Below are 13,166 nucleotides of genomic sequence, written 5' to 3'. Positions count from 1 at the left end.
ACCTATAGTTGTTAATGTCTGTGTTATTCTGGTCTCTTGTGGACAGTTGTCTCATTGGTAATCATACCACATCTTCTTTTTTATATATCATTATAGATACCAGGATAAAATTTTGTACGCTGATGCACATATTGTTTAAAAAAGACGCATCCTTGACACTCGAATCAAAAGAGTTAAAAAGACGAAACAAAGTATGAAGTTGAAGAACATTAAGAACTAAACAGACATTCATCCTTGTAACTCATATAAATGTTTTCTTAAACAATGCATAAATAATTTAAAGTAATAGAGAATAGTATACTTTATATATCTATATGTCATAAAGTATACACTGGTGCGAGGGCAAGTGTTATCATTGTTTGTGAAGAATTTGTTAGAGTAAAAGAAAACATCAACATTTCTATAACTTACCTGGGCCCTGAACTGCATTAAAGGAAAATTATTCATTAAAAATAATTAAACATATCAAAGGGTAGATAACTCTTCCTCATAAATAATGTCTATGATGTTGTTAGTGACTGCTTTTGACAAATATTATCTGGTAAGTATATGAGATCTAAAACAGGCAGGGTAATTCAGAGTTTGAAAAATCTTAAGCATTCTGGGTAATATTTTAAAAAGCATTTTTCAATGCCCTAAATTTCATTTTAGGGTAAAAACCAAAGGATTTTAACTAAAGTTGTATTGCCTTGTACCTTAAGCTTTGCCCCACTAAATACATGTAAACTGTCACTAATTTAAAAAATATCCTAGCAGTGATTTTCTAAAGTAATAAAGATGATAAATAAGTTTGTAAGTTATTTAACATATAATATGCATAACAGACACCCAAAAAAATATAATCGTTTCTTCGATGATTTACATAAGACAATTGAGAAAATTACATTACAAACAACAACACCTATAAATTACTGTGTAGTTCATTTATGTTAACATGTTGTGCTAGCAAGCCTTGGTGGCATCTTAAGGAACATAATTTCTAAAGAAACTGGAGTAAAAGAGTAAAAATAACAAACTCTGAGCTGGTACTGTATCATGTATATAACAATACATATAGACAAATACAGCTGGAGCTTGTGAATACCCATGAAAAAGTCACACACCTTATCAGACTGGCCGTGAACATATTTTTCCACTGAAACATTATTGGAATTTTTGTTTGTTTGATTGTTTAGTAAAACTACAAAACTATACAAACTAATAATTTATCAAATCATTTTTGTTAATTCTAAAGTAAATGTTTTTTTTCTATTTTCTAAGGAATCTAATCTTTAATTTTAAGAGCATGTGTCACACACCCAGGTCTTAGCTAAATTTGGACCAGTAGTTTCAGAGTATAAGTTATTGGACAAGATAACTAAAGACAATGACAGACAACAGACGCCAAGTATTGAGAATTGCTCACACGGCCAGGTGAGCTAAGAAAGGAGAAACACTAAGAATCAAAGGTCAAATTCAAGGACAATACAATTACAATATGATAACTCACCGAACAAGTGTTTTACGCTTAGTACCAATATACGTGTATCTACTATGTAAAATAAAATACTGGTCTAGTAGGTAGGCTGAAGCTGATTATCTATTGATATATTCTTTATAGCTTAATAAAAATATTTTTTATTTTTCTGGGATGCAAAAATACACTTTGTAAAAAATATGTTGTTTGTGGTCAAGAAGTAGTGGTAAGAATAGAGTGGTGGATCCAGAAAAGTGGTGGCCCACTGACTGCCTAAGAGGGGGCCTGCTCCAGACATGCTTCAGTGATTCCTCATATAATTAACCAAATTAATCCCAAGAAAAGGGAAGACCAGGCCCCTGGGCCCCACTCTAAATCATCTCTTGTATATGCCAAAAATTACAACATCCACTTATTTTTTTTTATTATGAACTGATCAAAATTCTTTAGACATTAAACAAGGACAAATTGTCAGTGTTAAAGCTGAGTATATAAGTCTGGGTAAAGTATGTGTGCTATTTATCTACTGATAATGATAACTTCAATCATTATAATCCCCACACATACAGCTATAATCCCCACACATCCAACTATAATCCCCACACATACCACTGTAATCCCCACACATACCAGTATAATCCCCACACATACCATTATAATCCCCACACATACCACTATAATCCCCACACATACCACTATAATCCCCACGCATACCATTATAATCCCCACACATACAATGTGATCTGAAGTGTTCCTAATCTCATTGATGAAATTTATCAAAATAGAAAATATGATAGATTGGACAGTCAATATTTGATACTAAAGCTTAACAAAAGGTAAATAATACAAGATGGCACTAAACCTGTTGTTATGGTTACCTGGCATTTTCTTCTTCCGGAGGTTCAAAGAACTCATCTTTGATTGTCATGGCAAATTTAGATTTACTTCTGGACAAGATATAACCAGGTCCACAAACAAATGGTACCATGGGTGGCTACAAGTATAAAATAAGGAATATAATATGACATACTTATAGACAAGATATATCCTGGACCATAAACAAATGGTACAAAAATAAGGAATATAATCAGCCAATTTTAGAACTATAGGGTATTAAGATCATAAATAACCCTATGATAGTTTATAAGAGTTGGATGTTATTACGTCTGTCCCTTATACAGATTTCTGTGGTTTTCCTCCCCTGAATTCATGAATAATTAAGGAATCAATGAAAATAAATGAATCTACAGTATCTGGGCCATTTCAAAAACAATGAGGATTTTTACTTTTTGTGGTATATTTTTATATTAGTAAAGTTTAGAATTATAACACAGGTGTTATAAAATGCAGGATAGTCAGGGCTAGCTTGCTGCTAAGTTTCATGAAGATATCTCAAACCACTTCAGAGAAATGTTTTAAAAACAGGCCATTTTTATCAGGAGTGTGACGCTTTTAGCGTGACATTTAAAAAATCAGAAATTTTCAAAGTAGTATTGAAAAAAATGGATCGTTTTTATGCTAAACTGAAATATTTCTGATAGTTGCTACATTATTAGTCTTAAATATTTTTGTAATTTTGTCCAATAAAATTTTAAAATAAGTAAACACTGACCTTTATTGTGAAGGTATGTACAAAAAATAAAGTCTTTCAAAAAATGACACTTTTAAAATTAAAGCTTCCTTGTAACCATGTTTTAAAGTCCAATAATGTCAGTATGTGAAATAAGTTTGTATTGGTATATTAGCACTATAATTAAGGGTATGTTGGTGCTCTAAATCACATATTTTATTGTTTTAATGGACACCAAAGAGAGGCACCCAAAAATGTCAGGAGTGTGACAACTGTCTTTAAACATCTACCAAAGAATACATAGGACTTAAATATTTTCTTCTTCTTTATTTTTCAGAAATGGCTATTCCAAAGAGAAGAAAAAAATTTATTACAACTGTGATATGTTTATATCATAGATATGGGAGTGCATTATATATGTCAGGAGTGTGACACTTTTTTTAAGACATTTTCTGTCAATTCATAATTTCACAAGGACAAGTTCCACAAGTTTCTTTGTGTTAGAAATGTTAAAACAAAGTTATATTCCTATCATTTACCTCTTAAATGTGTTATTTATCATGATTGTTTTGGCACAATAAGTTTTAATTAGTCATTTTTCTATTTTTTGTGCACAGTAATGCAAATTTATCAAAGGAAATAAGTGTGTACAACTATAATATCATAAAGGAAAGTGAGGAAATGAATTTTGTACAAAATAGAACAATTATTTTGATTTAAAATGGTATATTTAAAGATGTTTCAAGGATTAACCATTCAGATGTAATTCGTCACACTCCTGACATGAATTTAACAATTTAAGAAAAATATGAAAATTAGCTTTATTTTTAGGACAGATAATTGAAAGACAGCTAGTAAAATGAAACTTTTGGTAAAACTTCCATTCCTTAAAACATCTACTAGATTTGCTGAAATAAGCAGGGCAAAATTCTCCAGAAAAAATCAATCAAAGAAAGAGATTTCGAAAGAGAGAACCCGCAAATACTGGCTGAATCTGAAATTAAAAGATGATCAGAGGAAGTTGGACCATCTTTAACAAAATAAAAACCTATAAAACCAAGCTAACAAAAAAAGGCTTAAAGAAAGAAGAACTTTGAATTCCAAATTTGATAAACAATATAAAGAAAAACAAAGGCAGTGGCAGAGAAACAGTAGAAAAAAGGAAGAAAGATGAAAAAGAAGTTGGGTTGAATAAGGACTTAGAATCGAACAAAAACAGCTCAAAAATTCAAATGAGAACAGATCTGTGACTGTGTCAGATTCCAAATCTACAGTGAGAAAACCTCCACAACACACAAGAAAACAACTGCCACAAAACCCAAATGCTTATGAATGATCTCATCTAGAAGGCCCTTTCTTCTTGGTGTAGCATTTTTTATGATGTGTTTCAAAGTATTCGTCCAAGCATTTTGGTTTTGTGGCAGTTGTTTTCTTGTGTGTTGTGCAGGTTTTCTCACTGTAGATCTGGAATCTGACACAGTCACAGATCTGTTCTCATTTGAATTTTTGAGCTGTTTTTGTTTGATTCTAAGTCCTTATTCAACCCAACTTCTTTTTTTTTTTTTATCTTTCTTCCTTTTTTTCTACTGTTTCTCTGCCACTGCCTTTGTTTTTCTTTATATTGTTTATAAAATTTGGAATTCAAAGTTCTTCTTTCTTTAAGCCTTTTTTTATTAGCTTGGTTTTGTAGTTTTTTATTTTGTTTAAGATTGTCCAACTTCCTCTGATCATTTTTCAATTTTATAATCAGCCAGTATTAGCGGGTTCTCCCTTTCCAAGTCTCTTTCTTTGAATCATTTCTTCTAGAGAATTTTGCCTGGCTTATGTCACCAAGTCTAGTGGATGTTTTAAGAAATGGAAGTTTTACCAAAAGTTTCTTCATTTTACTAGCTGTCTTTCAACTATCTGTCCTAAAAATAATCTAATTTTCATATTTTTCTTTAATTATTAAATTCATGTCAGGAGTGTGACGAATTACATCTGAATGGTTAATCCTTGAAACATCTTTAAATATACCATTTTAAATCAAAATAATTGTTCTATTTTGTACAAAATTCATTTCCTCATTTTCCTATATGATATTATAGTTGTACACACTTATTTCCTTTGATAAATTTGCATTACTGTGCACAAAAAATAGAAAAATAACTAATTAAAACTCATTGTGCCAAAACAATTATGATAAATAACACATTTAAGAGGTAAATGATAGGAATATAACTTGGTTTCAACATTTCTAACACAAAGAAACTTGTGAGACTTGTCCTTGTGAAATTATGAATTGACAGAAAATGTCTTAAAAAAAGTGTCACACTCCTGACATATATAATGCACTCCCACATCTATGATATAAACATATCACAGTTGTAATAAATTTTTTTCTTCTCTTTGGAAAAGCCACTTCTGAAAAAAAAAGAAGAAGAAAACATTTAAGTCCTATCTATTCTTTGGTAGATGTTTAAAGACAGTTGTCACACTCCTGACATTTTTGGGTGCCTCTCTTTGTATTTTTTTTAAATGGCCCTAAAAAGAAAGTCCTGTTCTATGGCAAAAGATATAAGTAATTGAAATCAATGATATAGCAATGCGTTAAGTGATCTTTTGTGAAAGTTTAAAGCATATTTCAATCTTTGTAACATATGTCAGGAGTGTGACAAAATACTGAAAATAGGAGGCTTTTTCTACATACAATTACATAAAAACGGTACAATGAAATGACATTTTTTTTTTAGCAAATGATCACAAAAACTCATGGCTTTCAAAGTTTACTATTTTAACTGAAATATATTAAGATTCTTTTTATTGGCAAAAACTTCAATCACTAGTTATTATTATTTTTTTCAAATTAAGCTATTCAATTTGAGTGTTATTATATAATTTAGCAGAAAAGATGGAAATTTTGGTTTTAAAATTTTTCTTTTTCTATTGACTTTCATTTGGAAAAGGTTTGAGCAATGTTTTTTTAACTGTTTTATTATCAAACTTGTTTATAAGTAGTATGGTTTCTGTTCAAACTTTTTGAGATGTATGTTATTAAAATTTAAGATTATTCAATGTGTCTGCTTCATTCTGCCTGAAACTTTGGAATTATAAAATTTAAAGTATCGGTAATAGGGTAAGACAAAAAGAAATACAAAATATTGAGTTTGAAATTGGACCCCCCATGTCACACTTTTGCTTCATTTTTTTAAAAATGGCCCATCTATACTTCTCTGTTTTTTCTGTCTGTCTGTTTGATGAAAAGGTATGATATACTAAATGCATTTGACATACAAAATTATAAGCCTTGGGTCTTGAATGAGTCTTATAAACAACTTGGTTATTTTACTGGTAGGTATTTTTGCTTGAGCACACATTAAATACAATGTATCATTAAGGCTGGGTATTGATCCTTTTTTTTCTATGATGTTGTTATGTATTTTAATGTACATCAATATGTGACACTTTAATAAACTATTATTTATCTTATCTTATTAATACTGTATAATTCTCTGTTAATTCATAAAATGTTTAGAACTATCGAAATACATAAGTTTTTCTACCCAAAGACTTTGATGGCCTATAAGCCAGATGCAACACAACTTTTTTCTATCTCGCTGATAAGTCTTAATAATGTTAAAATAAATGCATGTTTGTAGATTCAAGTTTTAAAGCTGGTTTTCTTTCTGAGATAATTGGTCATGTCTCGGATAATCATTTTATCAAATTTCAAACTTATTAATCTCAATACAAAGATATTTTTAGCTGGAAATGTTTGTGTTTTTTGGTTGTAGAGTGAAATATTATACCCACATCTAAGTTTTTCTGCCATGGGGGAGGTCTTGCTCTCTTGAGAGGCATGTGGTTCTCTAGGTTGTGTCTTCTGGTTGGTTCATGTTCTACCTGGGAAACTCTGTCACACCTGAAACACAATTAAATCTTTGTACAATGTTTGTTAATACTTATCATTTGTAAAAATAAATGTGAGAGAATGTGTCCATGAGACACAGATGATGCCCCTGTTTGCATATCATATAAAGTTATATAAAGGGACGTAACTGAAGAACAGTAAAACTGATGCTACCCAAATTTGTACTTGATCTGTTTTTGTGGTAATACGTATTGTGTATTAATTCTATAACATTTTGTTGAAGCAAACTTGATTTGGAGAACAGAAACGAAAAAGTTTAGCAATTTTTCCATTTATAAAAGAGCATAACTTTAGAACATTTAAAGTGACACCATAAAAATTCAAACTTCATCTGTGTTTTGTGGTAATAAGCATTTTGTATAAGTTTCATAACATTTGTTTGAGACAAACTAAATTTATAATTAGAGAACAGAAACAAAAATTTAGCAATTTTTTCCATTGTAAAGGGGCATATCTCTAAAATGGTTAAATGATTTGTGTTTTCTGGTAATAAGCTTTGTGTATAAGTTTTATAATACTGTAAATTAATAAACTATTGTGAAAAATGCGACAGGGTTATAATCGCAATAATTTAAACTCGCATTTTGAAATTTGTTATATGAATTAAAAAAGTTTTTTCTCAATATCGCAAAAATTTAAATCACATTTTAGTCGTAAATGACAAAATTGCAATAATGAATGCATTTTTTCTGTATTTTATTGAGACAATTAGCTTAAAAGAATGGAAACAAAATTTCAGCATTTTTTCATTTATAAAACTATACAACAGTTTAAGTTACGCTACCAAAATTAAAACTTGTGGTTTAAAATACGCATTATGTATAAGTTTCATAAAAGATGGTTAGAACAACTTAAGTTAGATAACGAAAACCAACTTTGGAACATACATATGTACAGAATGACAAAGTTTAACTGAATGCCCCTCCGCTGTGGTGGAGGATAAAAATTTATAAGCAGTTGTCGGATAACAAATATACAGAACACAACTTTTGTAATGTTTCCATGAAAAACCAATGTCTACCATGTAATTGATACTAGATTAGTGTAAAAGTATAATATCGACTGCCAAAACCTAGATGTCAAGTATTCAACTATAATTAAAATTTTACTCCAAATAATCATTTGTTGATCACAGTGAGGGAGTGAAACTTCTGTTCAAATAAATGTTTGAAATTTTATTTTATGATTTCATCCATATCTTGTAAACATGTGGATTCTCAAATGAACTAATTTTTTTTAATATCTTAAATTTATTTGCATTGAAACTTAAACATTTTCTTTCAACTATGTTTTAATATCCTTTGTACATACATATCTACTTCTTAACTAAGATTTTTTAATAGCAATAAACAGTAATATTCTAGTCTGCTATGAATCAAAATATTTATTCATGAAAATACATCAAATAATGAAATCCAATCCGATCAAATATGTAAAATTATAAAAGTTTTATATTAGCTTATAAATCTCTTCTTTTATACAAAATCAGTGTTCCAACTCATTGGGTAGTAAAACGAACTGCCATTTTTTGAATTTATATTGAAGATTAAACTTTAAAAGACTGTTTAACGGAGAGTTTAATGAGGAAGAGATATAATAATAGTATGTATTGTCATGTGTGTAAATATAGAGATAAGCTCGATTGAAAAATTACATACATTTGAGTGAACAATAAGTATGTTATTCCTTTTAACTGTCATCTGATATATTCATTGACTGATTCTAGTTAACCAGTATATAATCTAAAATGGGGCTTCCTTCCCCTTTTTGTTTTCTCTAAATTTTTTCGATCATTTAATTTGAATTTGAATTTCGACTAAACATAAATATATCACTGACTGAAGAACCAAACCATGAAAACACCTTACACGAAAAAATAATTCAATATACTTAAGTACAAATGTATACTAAAGATTTATATGAATAACTGTAAAGATTCAGATATACAGTAACATAATGCCATACTAAAAGAAATGTAAGACAAATTAAGTTAACAAGGACTAAGTCATCTGGTTTAAACTATTACTCTTGTCCTATATAGTTAATCGTTTAATCAGATAAAACTGGTTACAATAACTCTCTCACGGATTTAACTCTGTTATAAAAATTAATAGGTATAACCGTATAATCCATATTAACTTTTAATCTTGTAGACATAACGTTACTGCTAAAAAAAATGGGTCAAAAGTTTCTACAGTTAATAATCATAATATAAATCAGTAGAATTAAACTTTAGAATTTCAGGCATTGAGTTTTTTAAAACTGATGAGTGTGAATTTTGCGGGGAACAAACTTTCATGTAGTAGTATAATATGCTAGGCATGCTAGGTGAACTCATATTTTGATATTAGATACATATAACTGTATACAGAATTTCCTAAAATCCCAATAAGCAATCTTTTATTGATGATTTAGGATTCATTCTATTCATTGTAAAAGTAAAGTGACAAAAAAGGCTGATAAATGGCCGGACAAGGGAATTACAATATAGCCCTTGAACTTTAAGAGTTGGAGTATATTATTGTATATCACCCCCAGTTTTTGGTAGGCTTCAAGTTGCTCAGTGTTTAGTTTTTATATAGTGTTGTACGTACTGCTGTTTGTTTACCTTTTTTTAAGCCGTGGTGTTGTCAGTTTATTTTCCACTTTGACTGTCCCTATGGTATCCTTATACCTCTCTTTTAGTAACTTAATAACATATTCAAGCGAATTATTAGACTATGTACCAGGGTTGTAATAATATAAGAAACACGTCAGGTGCCACATTTGGAGCAGGATCTGCTTTACTTTCCGGAGCACCTGTGATCACCCCAAGGTTTAATTGGGGTTTGGTTTGTGTTGCTCATGCAGTGTTTAGTTTTTAAATTGTGTTGTCTGTACTGCTGTTTGTTTGCCTTTTTTTAGTCATGGTGTTGTCAGTTTATTTTCTGTGTTGTGTTGTGTATACTGCTGTTTTTGTTTGCTTATTTTGGGCCATGTTTTTTTGTGTTGTCAGTTTATTTTCTGTGTTGTGTTGTGTATACTGCTGTTTCTGTTTGATTATTTTGGGCCATGTTTTTTTGTGTTGTCAGGTTATTTTCTGTGTTGCGTTGTGTATACTGCTGTTTTTGTTTGATTATTTTGGGCCATGTTTTTTTGTGTTGTCAGGTTATTTTCTGTGTTGTGTTGTGTATACTGCTGTTTTTGTTTGATTATTTTGGGCCATGTTTTTTTGTGTTGTCAGGTTATTTTCCACTTTGAATGCCCCTTTGCCTCTCTTTTAGTAACACCTATTCTACATACTCATTATTAGTTAAAACTGCAGCAGCTGTTCTTGGTCTGTTAATTCTTGATGAAGCCCCTAAACTACTACGGGAAGATCTGTTATAGCTTGATGGCGTGGATCTGAAATAAAGAATAAAAAGAAGAGATAACCTCACAGTTATTGGATCTGAAATGATAAGAGGGAGGTAATCTTCTGGTTCTCATTAGACAAAAATTGAATTACCAACTCTCTTGCAGTTGAATTTGATTTGAAATGATAAAAGTGGAGGTAATCTACTATACTGATTCTCATTTGTCAAATTACTATTTCTCTTGCACATGTTGCAGTTGAATTGGATTTGAAATGATAAAAGGGGAGGTAATCTACTATACTGATTCTCATTTGTCAAATTATCATTTCTCTTGCACATGTTGCAGTTGAATTGGATTTGAAATGATAAAAGGGGAGGTAATCTACTATACTGATTCTCATTTGTCAAATTATCATTTCTCTTGCACATGTTGCAGTTGACTTTGATTTGAAATGATAAAAGGGGAGGTAATCTACTATACTGATTCTCATTTGTCAAATTACCATTTCTCTTGCACATGTTGCAGTTGACTTTGATTTGAAATGATAAAAGTGGAGGTAATCTACTATACTGATTCTCATTTGTCAAATTATCATTTCTCTTGCACATGTTGCAGTTGACTTTGATTTGAAATGATAAAAGGGGAGGTAATCTACTATACTGATTCTCATTTGTCAAATTATCATTTCTCTTGCACATGTTGCAGTTGACTTTGATTTGAAATGATAAAAGTGGAGGTAATCTACTATACTGATTCTCATTTGTCAAATTACCATTTCTCTTGCACATGTTGCACTTGAATTGGATTTGAAATGATAAAAGGGGAGATAATCTAGTGATTCTCATTGGTCCAAAATTGCTTCTACCATTTATCTTGTCATGATTGTAGTTGTCTCACATTAGTAATCAATTACCACATCTCTTTATTTTATACTGTTAAAAGTTATAAATGCTCTACATTTTTAACTTTCAATCTATACTTTAACAAGCATTCTGAGAGTATTGCATGGCCGTACATAGTCCCCTACTAGTTAGAAAATAATTGTACTGAAACAAAATGCTAACTTGATCTATAACTTGTCATTTGGTCTAAAGTATTTAACAAATATCAAGTCAATATCTTTAAGCATGATGAAAAGTGCGGAAAACTGATTATTTTAGTGAATTTTCTTAGTCCACGGACCATAATTCTGCACAAAATTATCAGACCGAAACAAAATTCAAATTTCCTCTGTGACTTATCATAATAAAACTATATACCAATTATCAAATCAATATCTTTAATTATCACACAAATAAATGTGGAAAACTAATTATTTGAGTGAATTTTCGAAGACCAAGGACCATAACTCTGCACAAAAGTCAGACCGGAACAAACTTTAAATTTGACCTGTAACTTGTTGTAATAGAACTATACACCAATTATTAAATCAATATATTAAGCACAACGAAATAAGTGTGAAAAACTGAATGTTTCAGTGATTTTTCTAAGTCCAATTAAGAACAATGTACTAAATATCAAATCAATATCTTCAAAAACAAAGAAAAAAGTGTGGATAACTGCTAAGACAGACTGAACCTACGTAATACATAGTAATTGGCACATCCTTAAATTATGGAGGTGACTACTAGGTGGGTGCACTCAGGGTCTGTCATGATACTTACATATGAACTCCAGTAACGTATTGTAATACTGTATGTCTGTTACTGCTCTCATACATAGTATGGGACCTCCCTAAATTATGGAGGTGAATAGATGGCAGCACTGCAGCTGAAGTCATTTTTACAATTGCACTTTAACTTAGAAATACTGCTATATTCCAGTTTATAAATGTTAAACTTTGTAACATCTGATGTCAGACTTCATTATAAAGTGGTACGTATTACACAGTTTATTTGAGTTAACAACAGAACATATTGCAGGGGTAACACTGAGCTTTGAGACAGAAATCTGACAACAAAAATCTGTCTTTCCTCAAAGGACTAGCTCTATCAAAATCTCATTCAGAATAAGAACAGTCATGAAATTCTATTATGATACAGAAAAAGTTATTTGCTTTTCAACATGAAAAAAATCATTTGCTTCCCAACATGAATAAATTAATAAGTTATCTCATTTAAAACAGTTTCACATCCTATGAATTCCTTTTAACACACCATTATAAATTTTAACAACGATCAACTTAACATCCTTCAAATCCTTGAAAAGAATTTTAAACTTGTTTTTTTTTCCTTCCTATAAATCATAACATATTTGACTTCTACTGGTTTAATCCTTGAACCAACTGTCAAAACATAAATATTTATGTCTATTTATCTACAAGTAGTATTTGAATTCAAAACTTATATCCACAAAAAACGTGTAGAGTATAACACTTCAACATGTTCAATGTACTAAATGCAGTTTTTTGTGTAAACATCATTCATGCATTTTATACATGATATAAACACTTTTTTAAATATTTATTCCAATCAAATTACAAGTATCATTTGAACTCAAAACTTATATCCACGAGACTTGTAGAGTATTAACACTTAAATTCAACTTGTTCAATTATACTAAATGCAGTATTTTGTGTAAACATCATTCATGTGCATTTCATACATGACGTAAACACTTTTAGTTGATACAATATTATTTTTGATTTGAGTATTTAACATATTGATCATGATCAAAGTTGACGGTTTTAAGTCTCTCTATATGTCTCAGATATTATCTAAAATGTTGTTTCCAAAACTTAAATATCCATGAAAACTTGTAGAGTTCCGAGTAGATGACTTAAATGTTACTATATAAATGCAATGTTTCTTGTAAACATCATCCATGCATTTTCTACATGATATATAAACACTTTTAGTTAATACAATATATTTGTGATTTAAATATGTAATGTA

At 30.0% G+C, this 13,166-nt stretch overlaps 1 protein-coding gene across 5 annotated transcripts in view; it reads right to left on the bottom strand.

The window, feature by feature from the left end:
• The window catches only part of LOC143059025 (uncharacterized), a 61,238-nt gene that overhangs the window by 25,343 nt on the left and 22,729 nt on the right, over positions 1 to 13,166 (bottom strand). For 3 of the 5 annotated variants that reach the window (XM_076232488.1, XM_076232491.1, XM_076232492.1), the window contains 4 exons: positions 10,219 to 10,320; positions 6,819 to 6,927; positions 2,335 to 2,450; positions 412 to 423 (listed from right to left, as the gene is read on the bottom strand). In XM_076232488.1, the coding sequence (XP_076088603.1) occupies positions 412 to 423; positions 2,335 to 2,450; positions 6,819 to 6,927; positions 10,219 to 10,320 (339 nt within the window). Of the gene's footprint in view, positions 1 to 411; positions 424 to 2,334; positions 2,451 to 6,818; positions 6,928 to 10,218; positions 10,321 to 11,936; positions 12,227 to 13,166 lie in introns of those variants that run through there. The other 2 variants (XM_076232489.1, XM_076232490.1) reach the window with 2 other exon arrangements.

The sequence above is a fragment of the Mytilus galloprovincialis genome, chromosome 14 (genome assembly GCF_965363235.1).
Source record: "Mytilus galloprovincialis chromosome 14, xbMytGall1.hap1.1, whole genome shotgun sequence".
In the NCBI taxonomy this organism is placed as follows: domain Eukaryota; kingdom Metazoa; phylum Mollusca; class Bivalvia; order Mytilida; family Mytilidae; genus Mytilus; species Mytilus galloprovincialis.
This window is presented reverse-complemented; position numbering and strand designations above follow the sequence as displayed.